The 25,736-nt window shown below is 37.0% G+C and overlaps 1 protein-coding gene across 8 annotated transcripts in view; it reads right to left on the bottom strand.

Moving 5' to 3' along the window:
* Positions 1–25,736, bottom strand: part of HMCN1 (hemicentin 1) — a 191,877-nt gene that overhangs the window by 130,682 nt on the left and 35,459 nt on the right. For all 8 annotated transcript variants that reach the window (XR_003992472.1, XR_003992473.1, XM_030493507.1 and 5 more), the window contains exons 3-10: positions 22,367–22,525; positions 21,030–21,152; positions 12,293–12,464; positions 10,558–10,664; positions 5,939–6,059; positions 5,121–5,384; positions 4,711–4,855; positions 432–553 (exon numbers count right to left, since the gene is read on the bottom strand). Coding sequence is in view for 6 of the 8 variants with exons in the window: in XM_030493507.1 (XP_030349367.1) it covers positions 432–553; positions 4,711–4,855; positions 5,121–5,384; positions 5,939–6,059; positions 10,558–10,664; positions 12,293–12,464; positions 21,030–21,152; positions 22,367–22,525 (1,213 nt within the window). In the remaining 2 variants the exon portion in view is untranslated. The remainder of the gene's footprint in view (positions 1–431; positions 554–4,710; positions 4,856–5,120; positions 5,385–5,938; positions 6,060–10,557; positions 10,665–12,292; positions 12,465–21,029; positions 21,153–22,366; positions 22,526–25,736) is intronic.

Genomic DNA, 25,736 nt, shown 5'->3' on the forward strand with positions numbered 1-25,736 from the left:
AAGAGAATTCCAATAATTTACTGAATTGTGTTAAAAAAATACACAAAATTTTTGAATGCAACTTTAGTAATTCTTCATCTATCAGATACTACATACATACAATCAAGTAAATGTGTAATTGCTACAGCTTGAAATAAAAGTGAGAACAATTGAGATCTGAGATTTCACTTTCTGCTTTACAGGCAATATCTAGTCCAACTGATAGTGGGAATTAATCAAAACATATCCAAGGGAGTATTTAAAACAGGCTGAATAAACAATCAGCACACTTGTGTACATGGGTAAGAAGATATTAAATATAATAAAATATTAATATATATTATATTAAAAATATACTTAGAATTGGAAATGTATCTAATTTAGTGACATTGCTCTCTGTTAAGTGTATCAGCACAATGTAGTTCAGCGTAGAAGGGTGGACTGCTACCCACCTGATACATCCAAAAATGTCTGTGCACGTCCAGTTCCTGCACTGCTAGTTGCCATACATTCATAAAAACCTTCATCAGACAAGGAGACCGTGGCAATTTCCCAACTCATACTAGATGATTCTCTGGAGAAGGGTAAAAAAAAAAAAAAAAAAAAAAAAAAACCAAAACAAAACCAAAAAAACACACAAATGGACATAATCACTAAATTCCTGAAGGAATCAAAAAGTACTAGAACTTGGTTTCCTGACTATAGACACGGGAGATTTTCAAGACATAAACAGTCTGACAATGTATGGAAGTATTAAGAAAGGTTTTGGCAGAATGTCTTACATGCATATATCTACAAACATGCCTTTGACATGTGTCAACATTTGTCATACGATAGCTAAAACCACTGTAATTGCAGTCACTCAGCTGCTCATACCTGTTATTTTACTACTTGAGAAGACACCTTTGCTTAATACCAACAAGTTCTTACTTAGAGCCAGTATGTGGTACTAAACCAGTGGCTCTTACTAGTAAGGGTAACAAGGGTTCATCCTTGAGTTTCTCAAACTCGAAGGTACATATAGGGACTATGCATAAAGGAGACCCCATCCTTTACTAGATACAATCTGCTTTCCTCCATATGCAAATCTACTATTAGGTTCACATGGTGGAGAGGGAAGCATCTACCCTACTATGAGATGACTACATCCAGGCAGCTCTCAGTGCTTTTTAAACTGCAGGGACTACCTCCATCACAAACATTTACAATCCAAAAAGTTTTGAAGTATCAGTATGAAGATGACTCTGACCTGTGCTCTGCTGGCTGCACCCCTGAAATTAACTACTACCAGCAGTAATTATGATAACCTAATATTCTGCACAATGATTGACTAGTCATACAAAAAACCAGTGCAACACATAGGCAGAATTGATGAATTCGAGACTGAAAATGGAGAAGAAACGTGAGCAAGAAAGTATAACAGGAATTTATGTAAATACTTGCAGCTTTTCTATCTATCACAGCATGGGCAAAGCTGATAGGCGATACCACCATGTACCACATACAATGTCAAAGTCAAGAAGATAAAAGTATAACTACATTGACTGGTGGTTACAAGTGCTTGAAAACGAACACTTTTACAGCTTCTCTAGGTTCAAACCCACATGTTCTACAACTAATGGTGCAACAGACAGACAGACAGATAATGGCATAAATGAGAAAAAGAGTGGTTGTTCTGCAGTGTCCCAGCACTCCCTGTGGCCTGTTGCTATGACATATAAACAAAACTGATGAGTGCTAAAATAGCTGTGATAGCTTTAGCAAGCAATTGCTTCCTTGTGGGAAAACACGGAATTAGTGAACCCTTTATGTCTTTTGTTTGTCTGAACAGATTGATAATCAAATCCTTAAAGGATATAAAAAGAACACGAGAAAGAGATTTGAAATATGCATGAAAGTTCAGTGCTGTAGCACCATGAGACAGACAATCCAACTACACCGCAAGTGAAAACAGTATATAGTGACCTTAAATGGCTTCCTACTTAGAATAATACTCTTACTTCATACTTATCCTAGATAACATAATTTATCATAAATCTTATGACTTCTTACAGTGCAGTGCTGGCAAATGGACATGGCAATAACTGCCAACACTAAAGATTAAAGTAGTGGTTCTTCCAAGTAAAAAGTGAGAAACTTCTTTTTCATGGAATGTATATTAAAAATGAAGTTATGTAATCTATTCTTCATTCCTGACTTTTGCTATACACCAGATGTCTAACATGGAAGCCTTAAGAACAGAAGCATGAAAGGAAATGTGTCCAGTGGAAAAGCTTGGCAAACAGAGACCTGAAGACCTATTAAAAAACAGATATATAAATTAGATGCAACAATGGCAGCAATGACTAATACACACCTCAGGGCATCTGCTGCACACTTTGCCACTGACTCTGAAAAGCAGTAACTGCACACAACTCTTTGTAGCATGTGTTATAGGGACAACTCAGCAGCTTTCAGCATCATCTTTTATTTACCCAAATCACTTTACAATATATGCAATTTACTGATAAAGATGTTTACCTAGTTGGTTTGGAAAATACAAACATGCCCCCTTAGCCAAGTTGCATCCTAGTCATTAGTAGCTATAAAACACTGGCAGATAGCGCAGTGATATTCATGTCATAGCTAACCTCACCTCTTGGTCGCCATAAACCACCACACTCCATATCACATTTTCACCTGGAGGGTACCAGCAGCAGACTGTGGCTCACATGAATGAACTAAAACATCACATTCACTTGTACTGCACTAGTTAACACATAGTTTGGAGGAATATATTCTTCATGATTTAGCAAAGCAGATACTGGACTTGACTAACAACCACAAATATCAGTTGATTCAGAATGGGGTTTTCTAATTATTATTATAGTTATTAATCAACTAAATGGCTTGCCTTTCTTGTCAGAATTTTACACATTATTTTTCTGATTCTGACCTCTGCAAGATTGGTGTGATCTGACATTTACAATGCATTATGGATTTTAAAGACACATTAGTGGTCAGTTCCCGCTGATTTCTAACTGCAATGAGGTGCTTCACCTCATTTAGGTTAAGATTTAGGTTCTTGGTCACCCAAATCAGACTTCTCAGAAATGCACTAGGATGTTAATCAACATCCAAATTTTCTTACTAGACCATCACAGGATGCATAAATCTAGAAAAACAAAGCTGATGCAATTTTAGAGAATTTTTCCTACACATTACTCATTTAAAATTAGCAATTATTACTACAGCTGATAGTAACTCTGGAATCAAAGTAGAAAAAAAAATTTCAGAGTATGTTCACTTCAAGAACACTTAATATATATTCATCTGAATGGTATTTTCACATAGTCAACTGCCATGACAGAACAATAATACTCAACTTACAAACCATTTACTTTTTTAATATGTATTAGAAAAGAAAATAAAAAAATTGAGTGAAGGTGACATCTTGTCACCAAAACTCAAACTCAATCAATACAAAGCAATAAAACAGCTCAAATCTGCATTAAACTAGTAAGCTGAACAAATGCTGTATGGAACTTTAGTACTAATAAAACACAGACCAGACAAGCCAAATTAGAGCCTATCTAAGTATGATCAATAATACTCTGCTTGAGATATATTTTGTTAAATTAACTTGGATAATCTGTCCATTCACGTGGTCTGTATTACAAAAATGAAAAAAGCAGCAAAAGCATAAAAGTGCCAGGCATGTGAAAAGCAAGGGGTAGAAGTGGATGTTTTGTTAACTAGAAAATGGAAAGTGTGTGCTGGGATTGACTAAATGTAAATGGCACCTCTCTAAAAAATATCATAAAAAAAAAAAAAAGCCGAGGTATTTCACACTGCCAGTGTACAAAGGAGCTTCTCAATATATTTATTTTGCTAGTAGTGTACCTGCTATTGAATGCCAGGACTATGCCTTCAGTCTTCTGCTGAAGTGCTTCAGGCTTCACAAGAGGCTGCCAACTCTGTTTTCTAGTCCATACTTCCCTTTTGTTTTCAACTACCAGAATTCCAGGATGGAATTTATGAGGGTTTTTTGAGGGTTTTATTTTTTTTCTGGTTGCTCATTTGGTTTTTTAATTCTTATCTCCTTCTACAGAGAAGAGGTATGCAAAGATTTTTCTCTACAGAAATCTGAGGAACCTTCTGGTATATTCAGTGTAAGTTTTCCTATTTTGAGAGATTTTCTGAAGAGGAAAACTTTCTTTGCTAGGTCATAAGACATACGTCTAAGGTATCTATGAAAGGCTATTAAAAATAAAGCAAATTAAGGCATGTTACATAATCATCTATGTATCAGGTGGATGGGGGTGGTGGTGTGCTGCAGGAAAAAACAAAAACCAAAAAAAAAAGCACACACACAAACACAAAGCACAAACACACACCAAAAACCCCAACAAAACTAGCTACCATGCTGCTTTCCATAACTTTTAAAAGAATATAAATTAAAAGCATTTGCCTTCCAAACTTTTAGACACAGTTTATCACAATTTAAGAATACACATTTGAGAGGGATTTTGGCTAGAGCCATATGTTCTCATCATCTATACATAGTGTACACCCTCCTCAAACATGCATATATACATCCTTCATAATGAATATCATCAAAAATAACAGAATGGAAGAATGGAAGTAAGTAACAGGATATAAGCAGTATATAATAGTAAATGGAACTCAGACTATAGATCAGAAATAAAACAGTATTGGAGGAAAAAAAAAAAAAAAAATGTCAGTACTTACTTATAGAACTGATCCGCTCCTAGTTTTACTCCACTTCTAGTAAAACGCTGAGTAAAAGGTATAAGACTTTCTACGTGGCAAGGAACAGACCCTGGCTGTAGATAATACCCTGGAGTCTTGGCAGGCATTGTAACTTTTGGAGCATCTAAAGAAAGCAAATATTCCCCAAAAGATTATTGGTAGTTACGAACATATATTGTATCTTTTCCTTTTGTTGAAGGAAAACTCAGTTTTTTACAAAGTTATAGCTACTGAATAACACATTAGCTTGTCCATCACTATCTAGAGATAGAACATTGGAAGGAAACAGCACAGAAAGTACTTGTATGTCTGAAAAAAGATACTAGATATCAATTTTAACTGATTTAGATGTGAGAAATATACATTCAAGACAGGCTAAAATCACTTACCAGGAGTTATACTAGAAAATGAAACACTTGAAACTCTCTGAAAAAGATAATCATTCTTGTCATAGCCCATTATTTTAACAAAAAAGGCTTCATCTGGTGGAATGAAGTCAGAAATATTCCACAGTCCATAGGGCTTTCTGTCAGGATAGTATTTCACAGGCAAGGTCTTCAGAAGTTCCCCTGTAATACTCAGAAGTTCCAGTCGGTCTACTCTAGCTGGAAGAAAGATCCCAGTGGTATTTAGCAGCACGAAGGTAGGAATCCCTAGAAAAACAGAAACATGCTATTTTAAGTGCTAAAAAAATAAACAATTTAAAATGAAGAGTTAAATTCCATATGTATGGCTCACTACCCCATGAATGCACCATTCAGCTTCAACCCTTACATACTAAGCAGCAAAAAACTAAGCTATGCTCTGCTTATTAGCTGTCAAGAGACACAACGCTGATTAGGGTTTAAATTACCGATTTCCAACAGGTGTTTCTGAAATAGCAGCCTCTTTATTAACTCCTCACTGTGCCTCAGAGCCAAAGGCTTTTTCTGAAGCTCCAAAAGTAAGAGAAACACTGTGGCAATTTGGAAACATTTCATAGCTAAAAATACCCAGATTTATGTGGGGGGAAAAAAAAGCTAATACAAAGTTATACTGTAGTATGATAAAACAGGAATGCTGGCTAGGCTCTCACATTCAAGTCCCAAGAACCAACCAACAGCAGCCCCAGATTTAAAGTTCACCAGAGAGACCATCACAGAATTCTGCTTCACTTTGTGGGCCCAAAAATGAATATTGTTTACTATGGACTAAAATGGAAACGAACCTTGCACTGGCCTACTGGATGTTGTTTTGAAGTCTAATGTTGGCTTTCTAGAAAACCCAGCTCGAAAGTCAATAGTGCTGAGACCTGTTATCCGAACAGAGTGTCTTCCACTGCTCGAGGTCTGAAAAAGCAACAGATCGAAAGACCATATGCATCATTAGCATTTCAGGAGTTGCAGAGTTTCTGATCCAGCCACTGAGTTCAGCAGATAGACTGCAGCTTTCATTAAAAACAAGATAGAAAGGAGGCTTATGTCAAAAGTTGTAAGTAAAAATGCCTTTAATAAAGTTTTACTTTTAGATACCTGACCCTACAATTGTAGTGTCAGCAAAAAGATGCAGTTTGTCTCAGAGATAAATCACACCACAAATACACAAGAGCAACAACCACTTGTCACATGCCTGTTACTGTAATGGGGGGCTGCATGGAAGTTAGGATTTTGACGATTATGAAGTATAATGCAAAATAGTAAGTGAAACACAAGTAAAGAGAAAAATTAGTGTAAAATTTTTGCTGATAATATATATAATTTATTTCCGGTGCTACCATAGTTTATCTTATCTTTTCATTTACTAGTAAACTCTCTTTTAAAACATACACAAAAGTAGTTTTACCCATGAGGCATGTGCAGACATCATAGATACTGCATATAATAAAACGAGTGGCAAGTAGAGACCAACCTCAATCAATACTGTATATTAATTCATTTCTTTCCCAGACAAGGTCTCAATTGGAAAGCACAGGATACAAAAGTACTCCTCATCTCCACTCTCCACCATCACCTGCACCTCATCATTCTGGTTTAATGGCAGGGTGGGGGGGAGGTGCATGGAGGATAATCACAAACAACCTCCACCTGTCCACCCACTCTTGAAAAGGCTTAGCTTTATGTTGTTTGAGCTGTATGTTGTTTGAGGGTACAGTTGCTTTTATGAAAGTCCTCAATCTTACAATTATTTTGATTTATCTTTAAGTTACTTTCTATCATTCTGTGCTGAGAAAGAAAAAGGACAACTGCTACTTGCCAAGAGTGCACAGGGACTCTTCCAGTGTTGGGGAGGGGGGAAGCCAAAACAAACACAACCACCACCCAAAAAAACCCCACCACTGCTGCACTGCACTGAGCAGGGAGTTAGGTTTTTACAGACTTAACAGTGACAAACCCATGGACAATTTCAAGAGGGGTGAGGGGGCGGGGAGTGTGGAGGGGAGTGTAGTAAGAATCAAGAGGCTGTGAAGAGTGATATCTAAGCTATATTATTCCAAGATCAAACCTGCAGTTAGAACCTGCTCAGATTTTTCATTCAGGGAGACAATACAGCACATGAGACTTGCAATGTGAAAGAAAATCAGTATTATAATGAAATAATTCCACTGAGCTTTATCTGTCTAAAGAGTATTATCTGATCCATTCTGAAATGCACAATTCCTTCAGTTTCGTAACCACCTCCGATACAGCTGCATATGAATATTAAACAGTTGTTTCTTATAACTAGCTCTCTAGGGACATTTAGACACTATGACAAATTGATGTCTACCTGATTAAAACAACCTCTATTTGCTTCTATTTGGTTAGCCTTTCACCTCAGAAAAATCTGTAATGTAGCAGACCTGGAAGGAAAAATTATTTATAAAATATATGCACAGATTTGATGTCCCCATAACTGTAATACCTCAAGGCAACTGGAGGCGTCCTGCAGTGCAGGAGGCAACCGGTCTGCATACTATGTATTTTATATTGCTCAAAGTTGTGATTTAAAGAATCCACTGAGCATTGAAACTGCACTAACACTTGTTTGTGGATTAAGGTGGGATCTTCTTGAATTGATAATTCTCCAGTTGATTCAGCAGTGGCTAATACTGTTTAGCTCACTATTATTTGTTATCATACTGGAATGATAACTTTTTGCACTTCCAGTGACAAGTACCTATGTAAGCTCTCTGCACAAGCCTAATTAAGACCTGGTTTACTCAGAGAAGTTAAAGTAATTAAAATATTTCAACTGGTTTGCAGACATTTTTCCTCCCCTCCTCCTCCCCCCCCCCTTTTTTTTTTACCCAAAATGCTTACAGTTGAATGCTTTGTTCTTCACAGCATTGGAGACAGCATTATGCTGATTTTAGAAGAAGAAAAAAAAAAACAAAAACACCCAAAAAATTTAAAAGCCCTCACTGCAGGAGCAGCCTGATCCTTTGGCCAGGACTGGTTTGCGTCTAGCTGAGCATGCTGGCCTGATTCCCGCTGAGCCACTTGGCAGTTTGCACCATGGTGAGTGCCAGCCTCAGCTTTTGAAGACCTTATTAGCACGGAAAGGTATTACACATTGAGCCTCAAAAAGTGGCAAGCTCCTCTCCCAGCAATTACTGGAATCCAGAAATTTGGGCAACACAGTGCAGGCATACACAAGTGGTTCCACATGGCTCAGCTCACATCCAAAAAGGTCTCGGCTTAGCAACAGCCATGCAGGGCCAGGGAGAGACCACACTGGGCTTTTGATTTTTCAGCACTCTGTTTCTCTGTGTTGCAGGGCACTGAATGTTTACTGGATTGCATGCTTAACCTACAGGACTCCAACAAGCTACACAGTTGAATACTAAGGAACTGACTGTAGGAAAAGTTCTCTCAGTTCCCAATATGTCTGATGTTACTAGACCACCAGGCTACCTCAGTACCGGGTTTTTCAGCATTTCTGGTCCTAGAAGCATTGTCAGACATCCAAACGATTCTCCATAGAGCTGCTGAGCTCAACATGCTTTCTAGCTCCAGTTCTGCAACAGTACCTATAGTTCCCTACAGCGCTGCATGTGAGCTAATAATCATTTTCAAATTCCCTCTGTGCTTATGTCATGGACACAGCCATACACAGCATGCATCCATTCAGTTTACCTCATTGTGAATGTGGCTATAAAGGTACTTCATGCAGTTGACTTCCCCCTCAAAAATGACACTATAGTATTTACACTTCTAGAATAGAATAGTACAGTTGGAAGGGACCTATACCAGTATGATTTTTTTTCCACATCAACCTGGGAAAGCTGGGATCATGCTGCTTTACCTGCGTAAAAAAGTATATAGTAATAAGACAAAGCATGAGTCAGTTTATGTCACAGTCACACAAGAGTTGAAAAGATTATGTGAAAACTTGTAGTTCATTATGCATCTCTTCCTCTCCCCAACTGTACACACCTCTGTCACAACATGCTGTCCCCTACAAGCCAGCTCAAGGTACAGATTCAACTGTATTTGTTTGAAGATAGTTTGTCCACAAAACACAGTTAAAAAGTGTGATTTCTACATAAAGAGTTAAGCTTTGCACAGATTTTAAGGTGGGGTGTCCCAGAGTTTACCATACTATAATAAGAGTGCTCTTGCTCATCCGTTTTTCCTGTTATGGTTTCAGGTATGCAAGTTTTTGGCCTGCTAAACTGTATTTACTTGAATCTCTGCTAAAATAGGGTTAAGGGTAGTCTAAACAACCCACTTTCTGTTCCTGGTTTATACCCATTTTGTACATGCATTCATTGATCTATGAATGGTAAAGATATTAGCTATACCGGCTTCAGCTCATAGACCCACGCTCTTTTGTGTAGCAGCAGGTCATAAGCGCTTTTGGAGACTATTGCCTTTACACATCTTCGCCACATGCCTCACAACCATGATACAGCACTCACTTGAGGCCAACAGCAAACATTTGAACTAGCATTGCCAGAGAAAATCCTCTAGAACTGTAGTTCCAAGTGGCCCTTTCATCACTAAGACATTTTGTTCTTTCATTTCAGAAGCAAGTATGTTAATCTATCATTACCCAGGAGCTGGTTGATTGCTACAACTGTCACAACTACCAGGTATAATTGCTCTTCATCTCTCTCAGTACACTTTAATCATGACCAGTATAAGGAGCCCTCAGCAAAACTCAGGGAACTTTCCTAGTCTGTTGTAGGAGTAGCAACCTTTCACATAGGGAGCTTAATCAAGGGGTCACATTAAGTCACTATAGTCAGTTTCAAGAAGACCGTTTCAGCAGAGTCTTAATGATTCTTTCTTGTTGGGTATAACTGCTAATCATTTTGACCTTAACTTCTTAACATTTCCAATTCCTTTAGGGTCCATTCTGTAACTCTATGGGCTAGGATAGCTCTCACATGAATAGGTTTATTTACATGCTATAGTATTCAAACACTTTACTGATAAGGAGTTCAAATTAAATGTATATTTATTGACTTTGAGTACCTGCTAATGTAATCTCTGGCCTGAAAAGTGTGCTTCATCCCCCTTTCCCCATCTTCCAAACATGTTACACACAGCAAAGACCCTACCAAACTGCCCACTCCCTCTACACTAGAGTCCAGAATTTTGGTGCTCGCTTCATCTTCTTGCCATCCAAAGGAAAGGATGACCTAAGGATTTGATGTAAGATAGTAATATCTAACATGTTATTATCTTGATAAGAGTTGTGTACTACTGTCTTCGAAGTATGTCACAATGTATAGGTCAGAAAGGATATTTATTATAAAACGAACTTATCAATGAGTATCTATGACAATTAATGTAGTCAATCAGTATACAACCTCTTTTAAGCTATAGGACAAGTTATACATGATTTCTGTAATAACTTTACCTTAATTGTCCATGTTCCAGGCTCTGGATCTTTGACATTTACTACCTTTGCAGAGTTGTGGATATTTAGCAATTCATTCAGTCCTGATCCTTTACTGATCTGCTTGCCTAAAAAAAAACAGTGAGTAAATACAGTATTATTGTTCTGTACTGATGCATTTTTGATACTTCACTTACTACTTCAATGACAATCTACAAGAGTCAAAATTCCCTGTAATTCTTTGCTAAAATACTACAAATGCTCATTTATTTTCACTCTTCTCATACACTTGGGAAAATTAATACAGCCTGCAACAATACAGAGTTGTGGGAAACGCAGTTGTAAGAAAAATAACTTCTCTTATTCACAAAAAACAGCTTTCAGTGAAAGAAGGCAACGCAGAAGCAAACTCCCCTGAAGGAGATCTTAGACTTACCCTAACCTAACAGCCAGCCCACTCACTCTTCCACCCTCTAGGCTTATTTCAAGCAAGATAAATTTCACAGTAAAAATACTGGCAAGCCAGGTTCTCCTGGCAGAGGGGCATAAGCCTATGAGTAAGGGCAGGAATGCATACAAGATCTTCACAGGGAACTAGCAGCCTGTTAGACATCCATAAAAGAGTGTAAATTTTTATACAGCACCACACTTCATATGCAGACCTGTACATAAAAATATATTATAGTTGTGTACAGGAACTTGTCCTCTATAGAGGCATTTTTCTCCCTCAAGGCTAACTATGAAGTAGCATCAACACTAAAGGGAAAGGTGAAGTTGAGAATGGGATTTCCCATTGTCAATTTTTAAGGCCTTTTTAGATATGCATCAACTAACTTCAGTGAAGCTATGTGGATTTATATGCAGTGAGCTGACCAATAAGAAAGGAAAACATGTAGATGGGGTCAACTTCAGCTAAGGAAAACATATAGATAGGGTCAACTTGAGCTAAGCTTGACAGTTGCACAGAGGATTGTGCGTTATCATGTTTTGAAGAGGCATAGTCTAAGCAAATTTCTTTCCTGAAAACAAACAAGAAAGCTTCAGTGAAGGACAGACCAGATCATATTGCAGGGAACCCATTTTATGCATAAAATATTTCCAAGATACCAAAACTTAAGGTATAACCTTAGCCAACAGCCATTCAGAGAATACAAAGTATGATCTGAATTTATTTCTGGAGTGCTGTTCCAGGTTCCTAAAGCATCAACATAACAACAAACAGTAGATTTGTTAAAAATACCTTCAATGACAAATTAATATCCAATTCTGCCATTGCATTCTCACACACTGTTCAGCTAGAGATGGGCATAAGACAGGGTTTGATTCTGAATGCTCTCAGGGTTCACAGAATCTAGACCTCGGTTTACCTTCCACCACATTAAAAACAACCATCATGTATAACCCTTAAATGATGGTTCAGTGACTACATAAATACATGAAAAACAAAAGTGTCCAGAAATTTGGAATACAAGGACAAACAGTAAGAAAGTAGATGGAGCCGAGAGGAAGTGGTCAGAACAGGGAGATTTCCAATTTCCTTCAAGTCAAAGAAATGGAATGCTTTGATTAATTTAAATGTCAGAAGTGCAAATATTCAAAGATCCTACATTTTAAAAATAAAATAAAATTTAAAATATCCTGAAACATTGATACTGGTTTTCAAAATGTGGAAAGGTTTCCCTATCAGAGGCAGCAGAGATTTGTCTCTTTCATTCACTCTTTTTGCTATTACAAAAGAAGATATAAACTACTTCACCTAATGGATCGTGAATTTCAATTGCTGGTGAAGGACCACTCAAGGACACTGTAACCTCTTTCAGACTCGGATCAAAAGGGATCTGCCAAGTATTTACAGCCATGGCCAAATGGTCTGTAGACAAGAGATGCACTTTGGAGGCTTGAACTGCTTCTTCAACCCATTTTAGTACCTAGAAGGAAAAATAACAGTTGTTCTTATACTTTCAACAGCATTTGCTGTTGAAATATTTTCTGATTAAATACTGTCTCTACTGTCTTGTAGAGATTCCATGTTAACTTCTATTATAATAAAGATCACTACTTCCACCTATGATCCTACTGTCTTATGACATGCAGTTACCACATCAACCTGAGCAAAGAGTGATAATGTATCCTTTAACACAAGATACTACTTGAAGCCATGATCAGCATGATGTTTAAAGGAGTACAGAGATAGACCTGGATACACCTTTACAGAACACCCAAGTGTACACTTTTAAAATGGAGTTAGGGGTACAAATCTATGCATATTTGTGGTCAACTAACTACTGATTATCTGAAGCAAGAAGGAAAGCTCCCTTATCCATATGTACTGAGTAATTGCCATCTATGGACTTGTTCAATTTCCTCCCCTCCCTCCCCTCAAAAACATCTAATACTAATTACTATTAGGCACAGCAGGCAAGAGTATAGGGGAACAACATTTTAGAAGCTAAATTCTTGTGACCAAACCCAAATTTGTGCCTTACAGAATTATAGTCCTTAACTTTCAACATTTCAACCAATGATTAACAATGGAGGGGAGAAGGGGAAGAGGAAAGTGGGCAAAGCAGAGGTCTAACAGAAAACAAAGGAGTGAAGTTGAGCTTGGGAAAGGGAAGGGAAAAGTGTTCATACTTGTTTGTTTCCCACTACCTGAATGAGTAATTAAATATCTATTTCAATTTGCAACAAATTAATTTTCCTGAAGTCAAGTTTCTTTTGCTCTCACCTCAATGGTGATTGTAAGTGATTTCCCTGTCTTTTTCTTGACCCAGAAGGTTTCTCACTCATTCCTCCTACTTTCTCTCCTTGCCCAGCTGCAGGGAGTGAGCAAGCAACTGAGTGGGAGCTCAGGTGTTAGTCAAGACTAGCCCACTGCAACTAAAAAATGCAACCTTCCCCCAGAAAACATCTGGCCTGTCAAAATAGTTAACGACAGTTGCATTCAGAAACATCTTTTAAAGGAGCATTCGGTTACACCAGTTCAATTGGCCAGTGTGCAAGACTTGGAAACCAACAATAAACTAAACCTGTCATCTGTCAGCAATAGAGGGCTTAAGAGTAAATCCTTAGTTCTAGGACTGCATTCAACAGACTAGCCCAGAAAAACCTTTTCCTCGGCTTGTTGGGCATAATTTGCACACTTTTTCAATTTAAAAAGATGGATTATACCCTAGGTTTCTGTGTAAGATAACTTTGTGATAGAAACTAGATTCTAGCCCATTTTAAATAAAAGTTAACTTGTTCTTATATGTTATAGTTTGAATGCGCAGCAACCTTTATGCAAATGTGAAATAAAGTGAAGGGCATCATTCAAAATGCATTTGAAATGGTGGGGGCACATTTTCATAAATTATTATCCTCTCCTATCAGTAATGCCTAACCTGAGACATGGTGAATGCTCCCAACACAATGTGAAATGAAACAGCATTGACCGTGTAACAAGAGAGTTGTGTGCCCTCTCCATAAGGGTCTGCACAAGCAAGGTACTTGGGCGTGCTTTCAAAAGAACAGAAAAAAGTAACAGTAAAATCAACTATTAACTACTCAAAACCCATGAAGTAACATGACCCATGAGACAAATACAGTTTCTGCAACAGCTAGTGACACCAGCTATTGAGCAACTGTGTTTACTTTAGACAAGCCTGGAACAGGCTTCAGAAAGATCCAGCCAATTTGAAGTTTTACCTTTAGAAATTATACATTTGGTTCCAAAAATGCTTCCAAAAGAAATTTAAAAAAAAAAAAAAAAAAAAACACACACCCAAAAAACCAACAACAAAACAAAAAAAAACCACCAAAAAAACCCAGACAACAAAAAACCACAAACACCTTAGTCTTGGATTGTTAGATCAATTTAAACCAGCTGAGTTTGAATTTAGAGAATTTTCAACTGAGTACACACTGTTTTGTGGTTCCTGCTAGATAATTTGCAGGCAATGAACACAAATTCTGGGGATGTAAAAATATTTGAACTTTTACCAAGATCCAATCTGAGTCCAGAACAGAGATTAAGGTCAAACTTTTCTGTTTAAATCTTCACCAAGATGTTTTTTGTTATAAATGAAAAGTCTTCCACTATGCAAGAGCCTTGTAGACACCTTTGCTCACCTGCTACAGTTTGATAATCTACCCAATGGAATAAATGTAAAATTAAAAGTATTGCCCTAGTTTCATCTCAGATGTATAACAAATTTCAAGGATACTAGGTGGTCATCTGTGTATCTTACAGAATGAGAACACCTACATGTGCTCTTGAAGCACATCATGAGGTTCTTCTGGTTCTGATTATCTTTCAGTATTAATAACATACACTTAATTCTATTATCTTTCCTTGTATTTCTGGGCACATAAAGTGGAAGATGACAGGGACTAGTTGTTATGGATTTTTCCAAAGGAGGTAGTGGTTAGTGGATTGAACTCTTCCACCCAGTATACAATTGAGAATTTGATCTTTCTTCTTTCATTCCAACAACTGAGTAGTCAGATGAGGACATTAAAACAAATTACTGCCAAGAATCTAAAAGAAGTACCTCCTACTTCAGTAACTCCTACCATTTGCTACCTTGGGGGAAAGAAAAAAAATAAAAAAAAAAAAAAAAAAGAGAAAATCTTAAGAGTTTGCTTTTGAAATCTATGAAGCTCTGAAAAGCAGACTTACACGTTTTATATTTTGACTTACTGTGAATACAAAGTAAAGTTGGGCTGGCTCAAGATCTTGAGGGAGCTCCAACCAACACTAAGCTTTATGCATGGGCTCTCAAACACATATTATGCCAACTATGACTGACCTCAGGCATATGGAAATGTATTTTTATATACATTTATATATACATAAATATTGATCTAGTTATATAAAGTATGATTTTTAGACCTTCCAGTTCCTACAATTGTACACTGACTAAGCTGACAAGGGTTTTGTCCTCATTTTTGTATTTCTAGTTTGTGCGATTACTTTGCATAACTGCCAAGTTGTTACATTAGCCACACCACACAGGAGTGTTACATGAACAGATGAAGCAATGAAGTACTTAAATATTACAGAAAATGCTGTAAATCCTAGCTAAAATTCCTTTAAAATAAAATGCATCATCGCAGGAAAGAATTATATTGTGCAACTGTCATTTCAGAAAAAAGAAAGCAAGAACATCTTTGGTTTGAGCCCAGGTATATATCAGAAGTAGAAGCTACTGAGGGCAAGTAAGAGTCTTAAATACAGAGTAGAACCTGACTTCAGTTTCTAAGAGTTTTTCAATTTCAAAACAGAAAATGCAAAGCAACAGGATAATTCAGCTGCCCAAAGTCTGGCAGTAACTTGCTTGTATAGTTAAATTTTTCCTCAAAAGTTCAATAGGCAACTCTGCAAGATCCATTTCCCAACTCTGTCATTCCATAGAGGTTTGCAATACTGTTGTAACACTGGTTTGGAAGTAGATTGTTGTGGGATTTTTTTTCCATTGGGACCCTTAGGAAAGCCCCCAAAACAACAGCAGCTTTGTTGTTCTGCCAAAATGTCACTTGATTAATATTATTTCAGGGGTAAGGGCAAATACAGAAATAATTTATAACATTCCTCCAGAGATTTTGTTCTAGCAACCTGCCCTGCTGTCAGGTCATTTCTTGGAATGCATACTGAAACCTGGAAAATCTATGGAGCATGGTCTCTATTCCCCTTTGTTTATTCTGGGTCTCAAGAATATTTCTCCAACAGGATTTGAAGTTAACTGTTTCATTGCTTAAGTATATATACTTATTATGCTTATTTTTCTCTTCCACCTAAAGAGAAAAATATTTTAATAATGCTTTTAAGTGCATATCTAAAAATATGATTCAGAGCATGTGAAAGTTATACTATGAAGATAAATCATAAACTAAGCATATTTTTGGTGTTGAATCTCAAGCTCCTCAAAGTTAGGAAACACAGGGATAAAGCGTGCCTCCTTTCAACTGTCTTTAAATTATGCTTTTGCAGTTGGTTCATGACAGTGCTTATGCACATGATCACAGTCTCTTTTTTTCCAGAGAACACAAGTTCCATATAAAACAGAGAAAGGACAGCTGTAACGTTTTTTTTTTCCTTGTTTGGCATTCACTGTACAATACATATTTTCAGAGTAGAAGTGTATTATCCAAGGCAATATTCAGCTGTCTCTCCCATAAAACCATTCCTTGTTTTTCTGTGAAAATGGATACTGTTTGGGATGGTGGGAGAAGAGAACGCAAGAAACAGGGCTGTGCAAGAAACCTTTTTTCTAAGCTGTAATTTTGAGCTTTTGACTTTGTCATCTTCCTATTATTCTTGTAAAACAGTGGAGGGGCCTTTTACATTTTTAACAAAGTGGAACAGAATTTAAAATTGCTTCCTCATGTAGCATCATCCAAGCATACACGCGGTTCATAACACACTACAGACCTTCAACATTAACCTAAGCTGTGTCGGTATAACTTGCAGGTTGCCGTTCTCTACGAGAACCAACAGCCAGGAGAAATAGGATGGTTTTCCACTGGGTTTTAGATTTGCATTTGCAGCAAAGCATTCATGAGTGTGAAGAATACTGGACTCAGTTTCAGATCCACATGATCTTACAGACATTAACCTTCTGCACCTTCCTTTGAAGAATGACCCCTTTTGCACCATTCCTCTTAACATGTTCTGTTACCTATTTTGCCCTATCCCGGTCTTCAGTCCCCTCCTGATCTCCTCTCATTCACATCAACACTTTATTCACAGACTTGTTACCTATTCAAAACTCCTTCCCCCCCCCGACCCCTCAGTCTCATCCACCTTTCAAGTCACTCTGCAAAATCCCTTTTTCCACCAAAGTCAACACAGTCCTCTTAATTCTCCTCAGCTCAATGTTCTGTATATGAACATCTATTTCTACTTATTTCAAAAATCAGTAAGAAAGCTGCATTTTTAAGCAGCCTAGGAAAAAATTTCCATTCCTACAGGAAGGCTAGAATAAGAAAAATAAAGTAAGTGTTTCAATACTAGAAGAAATGGAAAACTACTATTCACTCTCAGTTCTTGTGAACTCCCGGCTTTAGCCATGCAATTCAGACACAGTAATGACTCATTTTAACCACAAACAATCAAAATGACCTGGAGGCATGATGTGAACAACCAATGACTAATTAATCTCCACTGTTTTTAAGCTGTATCAAATTCATACTCTGATGATGATCACTGTTCATCTTAACACCAGTTATGGCACCAGTTCAAACCTTTAGGCATCAGAATTATTTACAGGAATTTCCTTACAATGCTCTATTATGAGGGGAATAAGTAAGTGTGGTGTCATATAACATCAAGTTAAAATTAGTACTTTCTGGAGAGATATAAATAAAATTGTATATGGTTATGAAAATATAGAATCTGTTCCTAACAGGAGAATTTAACCTCTGCAACCTCACTGCAGCCAAGGAAATCTCACTCTAAAGAAACACCTTTCAAGATCAGGATTTAAATGGTTTGATAAAACAAGTATACCTACCTTTCCAAGGTGTTGGAACCAAAATAAGAATGATGCAGCCCATTTGGATGGAAAGACATTAATTTTAGAACTGATTCAGTAGCATTAAAAATAAAAAATCTCAAAACTAGAGAGCAGCTTGAAAAACTACTAAGCAAAGACCATTCAATTGGTATTTAAGTACAGCAGCATTCTCAAGTTTTTAATAGTACTTTAAAACTAAAATTTGAACAGTAAACCTTTCCTTTTTAAGGGATCTGATCACAAAATACTCTTATTACCTTACAGACCTGGAATCAGATAATCAGATTTTACCAAATATGATGAAAATATATTTGGCCTCTAGTAGAAACCTGTCATGGTTTCTGAGTATAGAATTACCTCTGAAGATGGTAGTACACCTGATAGCCCAAATAAAGGGAAAATCTAGAAGAATTTCATAGTAAAAATAAAACTCATGTTTTGGACAGTAAGAATATTCTGTTAATCTAATGCATAGAAACCATGGCAAGTTTGCCAAAATATGACCTTCCTCTCATACTGTTAGAAGAGCTTCATTCAGCAAATAAGTGAAGATACTTGTGTCTTCATGTATACATGCTTTGGTGGAACAACCCAACACAACTTTCTCAATTGACAATAATAGTGACTAAGTTAATTGTAGTATTTGAGATCATAATATCTTTTTCAGAAGTGCAAAAAGGCAATAAGTTCTCTTAGTCTTCTCGATCACACAGGCATTGGATAAGTATCAAGTATTGTTTTATTGTGTTTCCTTGTAGCTTATATTGCCTCATTCTCCTCTTAATGCACAAAGGGCAAGCATGAAAGTAACGGTTTGAAACTTTATATGCTAAAAATAGCTTTGTTTGGGGTTTTTCTAGGGTAGAGCAATCAAGAATGTTTTAACAAAACAAGGCATTGGTTTGGCAGGGTATTCAGTCAGTGACTTTATAGCTCTTTCCTAATTTACAATTCAGCACTGGCTGTCTCTAGGCCCAAAACAGTGAATATGTTTTAGCATTTATAAACTTAATTCTTTACACATCATTTTGACTACTCAGATAAAAAGGAGGGCAAGGTTTGTTTCTGTTGAATATTGCCTGAAGGATATAGCATGAACAGCTGATTCAGATTACTACATCTCCTGTTCATTTTCATCCACTCATTGGTGGATATGCTCCTTGAAAGCAGGGTTTCTGATCCAGAACTGAAATCTTCATCTGAAAACGCTGGGATGACAGTGTTTTAGTCAACTCATTTTCACAGTCCCTTAGGCCAGACACAGCTTTATGTAAGGTCAATGATCACTAAAATTATTTCAGAGTCTTTTGGTTTTGTTTTTCATGCAAATTGTTCAGCAGTTATTGTGGAAGACTTCTGAAAGTGATTTAGAGGTTTTTTTTACCTAGGCAATCTCTTAAAGGCCACTGAAAGAAGATACAATTATATAGAGCAGTGTATTCTTCCCTCTCCCTCAAAAAACCCTGCGAGAATTAGCACCTACTGCTATCAATACTTGTTGATATCAATATCTGGCTGTTGTGCAGACCATAGGCCATCTAGCCTGCAGATGAGGACACCATTATTTGCTCAAAGGAAATGATAAGACGAGACAGGCAGGAGGTGAAAGTGGCTACTGAAATCCTCTGCTTAAAACCTTAGTCAAAGACAGACTAACCATTCAAGCAGAAGCTGGTATTTTTGGAAATAGGAAAGTGCCAAGAAGTTCAGAAGCCAGAGGCAGGCAGCAACACCACAGTTCATGCCAGCTACACTTAAGAACATGATGTTGCCTACCACCTACAAGCGGCTTTTTCTGCTCACTTTCACCTCTGAACACCAGAAGAGAACAAAAACAGATCAAATGAAAACTTTATCCTAAAACTTCAGTCCTGGCAAAGAGCATTTCCCATTGGCAGTATCCCTTCTGTAAAAAGGGATTTCATGGAGTCTCATAGAGACACATTTTACTCTTCATACACAAATAAGAACAAAATGCAGGTCAGGAACTGCACAGTTCCAACAACTAATTTCTTTTCCTCAGACTAACTTTTGGAGGATAAATCCTTTGGGAAGTTTCTCCTTTTGATCACCATTGCCAATACCTTATAATATCCCCAATAGGAACTTTCATTTTTCTAGGCAACAATCGTAGAAAACTGCAATTTATCTCCATCATTTGTTAAAATTTCTCTCTCATTGTTCAAATCCCAGGAAAGAAAGAAAAAGAACAAACTGAAGTAATTTTTTAATAAAAAACCTCATCTAGTTATTGCCGTATACCAGGAAGTCAAAGGAAAAATGTTTACAACACTTCTAAACAATTCCAGCTCCCCAGATAACTAACATGTGATTTCATCTCTCTCCAAATTATTTTCTCATGCACTATTGAAATTTCATTGCTGCCTCTAAGATTCATTAGAGTTTTCAAAAGAAAACAGTAATGCAAGGCTGTAGGTCAGCAATCACAATTACCAGTAGGTCAACAGAGCTGTCAAAAGTATTAAAACAATAAACTCAAATAAAAAGTTACCACAGTCACTTTGTGAACAGTGGAAACATGCTAGCTCACACCTATCTGTCTATGATATGAGGAACGCTTTTGTCCAGGCTTATTAGTAATTCTTTCCTTGCTAACAAAATGCTCATTTAAAGCCAATACTGCACTCTTATTCAAAGAAGCAAAACCACAGGGCTATTCAGAGCACAGAACTGCTCCTTATTCTAAAGGCTGTCCTCCTGGAAGCCTTCTGGCATAGGCAGAGGGGAATTGGTGAGGTTCTGTTCAGATATGGCAGTTTACACTTCCCTAACATAAATAAAAGTCACAGAATTACATCCCAATATCACAGGTAGAAAAAGAAGGAAGAGAAAGGTGGGATGGAGTCCATACACTGACAGTAGAACACACAGAATTTCCCTTTATGTTTCCTAACCCATGATCAGGTCATTTAAAGACTTAAAGTATAAGCCTCTGCCTGATTTTCTCTGTATATTTAAGAATTCAAGCAAAGTTACCTCATTAACTTGTTTTTTGTCCAAGTGAAAAACTTGACCAGAACTTGTTGAGGCAATTTCTTCATAGACCTTGTACCCGATATGATCTCTATCATCACAATCTCCAGTCAGCACAAATACTACCTATATTGAAAAACAAGCAAGCAAGCAAACAAACAAAAAACAAACCACCACCAAAAACATCATTTGGTACATGGTGCAAACTTCAGGAAAACATTGCAAAGACAACATTAAGGCATGACAAAAGAATTGTATCACTTGGCATAGGTTCATGTTACTCTGCAGGAAGGACAGCCATATTGCACTCACTACTGAAGGAAAGAGCAATGAAGAAAAGAAGCAGACAAGAATTGCTTTAGAAATGATACTCGTCTGTCAGTGCTTATACCTCACAGAGTACTTACTTCAGAACACCATAAAAACATATGCAGAAGTGGTAAGCTGACCAAGAATACACTGGTAGAAGGTTCAGTTACACTACTTCTTAGAATCGTAGAATGGTTTGGGTAGGAAGGGACCTTAAACATAATCATAATAAACATAATCCCTGCCACAGGCAGGGACATCTTCCACTAGATCAGGTTGCTCTTAGCCCCGTCCAGCCTGACTTGAAAACTTGCAGGGATGGGGCAGCCACAGCTTCTCTGGGCAACCTGTGCCAGTGTCTCACCACCCTCATAGTGAAGAACTTCTTCCCGATATCTAATCTAAATCTACCTTCTTTCAGTTTAAAGCCATTCCCCCTTGTCTTATCACTACTTGCTCTTATAAGATGTCCCTCTCCACATTTCTTGTAGGCCCTTTTTAGATATCAGGAGGCTGCTAGAGGATCTCCAGAAAGCCTTTTCTTCTCCACACTGAACAAGCTCAGCTCTTGGGATCTTCAAACCTCATCTTCTCCTACAGTGGGCAGTTCTCCATTCTCCCAGTCCCTGCCTCTGCCTTCTGCAACTTGGGTAGTGTGACTGGAACTCTTGCCAGTGAAGACCAAGGCAAAAATATCATTGAGTACTTCAGCCTTCTCCATGTCCCCAGCCAACCACGTTTCCCAGTTTCCTTAAGGAGAGGGCCCACATTTTCCCTTCCCTATTTAATTCACAATATTAAAAGGAATGCTCCTTCAAGTTTTTTCTTAACCAGATCCATTAATACGCTACTTAAAGGCAGGGAAAAAAAAAAAAAAAAAAAAAGAAAAAAATCCCTAGAACAGTAGTATTTTGGTCCACTCTGTAAAAAGATTTCACTGAGTCTCACTTTAGAAAAATTTTACCCTTCAATATTAAGAAAACAAGGCTTTAAATATATGAACCAGCTCAAAATGTAAACTTCTTCTGTACCTGTGACTGTTTCTGTTGAATGAGTTGAAGTACTTCATGGGTAAGTCTATAATCTTTGGATCGTGCGTCGGTAAATACATAGATGAAAGAACCAGGAAGAGAGATTTCTAGAGCGATCTTTATAGCCCCTATGCTCATCTCCGGACAGTCTCCACCACCCTGTTCACGATTAGAAGAAAAACAAAACATTTTTTCTAAGAAAAAAAGGAACATACCAAATAAGTTACTTTCTTTTGGGACATTTAAGACAGATACTTTCTCAGCTTCTAATAATTTATTCACCTTCTTTTATCCTAAGCATTGTATAGTTTCTGCAGAGTGCTATCACAGACTCACACACATAAGCAGCCACTGCAACAGTTCTTTAGGGGAAATAAAAGTCAAACAAAGCTTTGTGGTCAGCCCTGAAAATGCTTGGTGTCATAATCAGTCCTATCTTCTCTGGGAGCACCAAGTTTTGTTTAGTTTCAGCTCTTGTGACAGCTCCATTTCCTATGATCACACGCTCCCTTCCTGGCTGACAATTTGATTGCTCTGGTAGTATGCAGCAGTCACAGGAGGTCATGGTCGTAGATGCAGATGGGAAATGATCTCAGGCAAGCAGTGCTAAGCTCCAGGAGGACCTTTAGAAATCAGAACAGTAAGAACTTGGCCTGGACTTCACACTATGGGGAGCCAGTGCAGGGAGCTCAGCAGAGAGGGCACAAGTGAGGTGTTCCCAGTGACCTGTATTGCTAAGTAGACAGCTGCATAGCTGGAGATTTTTCAGACCACATGCTCAATCAGAATGCTTCCAAGTATGACTTTATTCGACTTTCTGTGAAAGGATCTGTTCCTAAATGAAGAATTAGAGGAAAATACTCTTTAAATAAAAGTTCACTGTAAATTATATAAAAATTAACTTGGCATATTGAAGACAGAACTTTCTAAAGAGCTGAACAGAAATTGCAAAACCTGCCTCAGCAAACAGCAAGGGACTTCTGCACTTTCAAGTTTAAATATTAAAGTTATTTCTTTTATTTCTAATATACAAATCCTGGGGAGGAAGAACTAAAAAAAGATAATGTAATTGTTGCCTCTAATTTTAATTGTTGAGATGCCATCAAAAATTATGTTTTGAAATGTACATTCATACAAACACAAACCAAAATATCTGGCCTCCCACAGTCTCCAGCCCTTAAGAATTTCATCTGCCCTCAATGAAATGCTGATGTCAGTAACAATTTTTAATCCATCAGTATCTTTAATCCCATTTCAAAGCAAGAATATCAATAAACTTCTCATCCATGTTAAAGAATAGGTACATCACCATTGGTCTTTCTATAAGTTGTTCTTTCTAAATGTAGTCTTATTTGTATGGGAAAAGCAAGTGGTAGACTCCAGACAGCCTGAAATTCAAGAGATAATTCTCCAAAATCATTTTTGACACATGGCAGAACCTTATCTTGGCAGTGCTTGAAAAATCCTATGGGACAGATTAGTATATCCAAGTTATTTCTTTCCTGCTTTTGCAAAGCAAACATCATATTCAGCAAAAGACTCTTCTACATAAAGCTTTAATTTGTAAGCAAAATCAAGATAATAGCTAATTTATACAGACACCTACTTGAACAAGAAAATCTGTATTCCTACTTTAAGTTACTACATTATTGTCTCATGTAATATTCTATATTTTTTTTCTACAAATAACAGGAAAAGCACTGCTGAGCTAAATGTTCATTCCGAAAACAAGCATGAATTTCTTTTATTCTCATAACATAGAAGAGGGCTATTCTCAAAACGCAGCTAAGCAGAACTATGAAACAGAAATGTATTAGTTTTATTAAGAAAAATTTCTTTTAAATGTTTCCTGTCCTTCTCTCCAAATTGCAGTTAAATATGGTTTCAATTACCTTGTGAAGTTTTCTGGGAAGACAGAGGTGAGTAAAGCTCAGCAAGTCTCATTCTCCATTCAGTTTTGACAGGCACAGAGAAATTTAGGTTGTTAGCTGAGCTCATCTGCACCGTTCACATTTCTTATGTCTAAATTTAAATATTTATGTAACTATTCACTTAAATGACATTGTACCCACTTACAAAAAGATAAGCTTAGTATCCAGTTCAAGAAGTGTTAGCAACAATTCTTACAGAATACTACTTTCATTAAGTTGTCATTTTTATACCAAGAAATACTCAGATAAGGCCTTTTCACAGCTGTTGTTGATGCAAGTGTATTGGCATCTGTGTTATAGGATCACGTAACACTCAAACTATGTGAACATATTTTAAGAGATTTTTATGGAGACAAGATTGAAGTATATTGCTTATTCAAATAGGTATACATTGTAAAAATTGTATTTAATACAAGAATACACAAAGAATCTGCTTAACTCTAAAAGGAGGAAAAAAAAAAAAAAGCCCCCTAACAAGCCACTGCTACCCAAGTACAAGTTATTGTCATGCTGTCCAGCTGTCCATAAGAATGATTCATGGTTAATTACAGATGAAACATAGGCAATATAGGATCAACTTACAAGGTGTCAAAGGAATATCTTTACTACTTCGAATGTAGAAGGAGCAGGGCCTAGATTCTTCAGTGAAATATATACAGACTAATTTTTACCTCATGTCAAATGCCAGCCAAAAGTTTATTTCTAATGCCACATACAGACCCTCCCAGTTGTTCTGCAACCAGATAAATTTTGTTGGAAAACAAGAGCTGGACTTATGCTGACATCCAGGGAGGACAATTTTTGCCGTATTCTTGGAAAGCATATTTTGATCTAATGTTTTAAGGACTCTTACGTATGTGTTCATTAATATTTACTCTACACCCTTTTTCAAAATGAATCTACCTTAAAATTTCCTTTACCTCCACAATATTCATTCCTGTATCTTTTAACTGGCTTTCTAGAGAAAATACTAATAACAAGCATGTACGAAGTATTCACATTTTCTGGGAGAACTGCTGAAATATGACCCATCAGTCCTGCTCTAACCACTTTTTAGATTTATGTTTTGGCCCTTCACCAATATAATGAATGAATGCAAGGCAGTGAATATCTTAAATTAGGTGAATGAGCACATCTTGAAAGTAATTACAAAATATGCAATCAGGATTAAAGAAAAAAACCTGAAATTCATTAACTTCTAAACAACTTGCTTGTAAATGAAGAGTTTTAAATTCCCAAAAGCTTCATCTAACTCATATACCTTTTACAAATAGCTGCAATTATTTTCCAGTATAGCTATTTAGAAAACCAAAAAACGAAGACAGAAAGGATTTTTAAAGTTTAAATTTCTCTGTGAAAGACAAAAGCATTACAGCTGGCGTTTTCTGCCTCCTTGAAAATTGACTATTGTTTTCTCTGAATTTCAATCTTTCTGCCAA

The sequence above is a fragment of the Strigops habroptila genome, chromosome 8 (genome assembly GCF_004027225.2).
Source record: "Strigops habroptila isolate Jane chromosome 8, bStrHab1.2.pri, whole genome shotgun sequence".
Lineage (NCBI taxonomy): Eukaryota > Metazoa > Chordata > Aves > Psittaciformes > Psittacidae > Strigops > Strigops habroptila.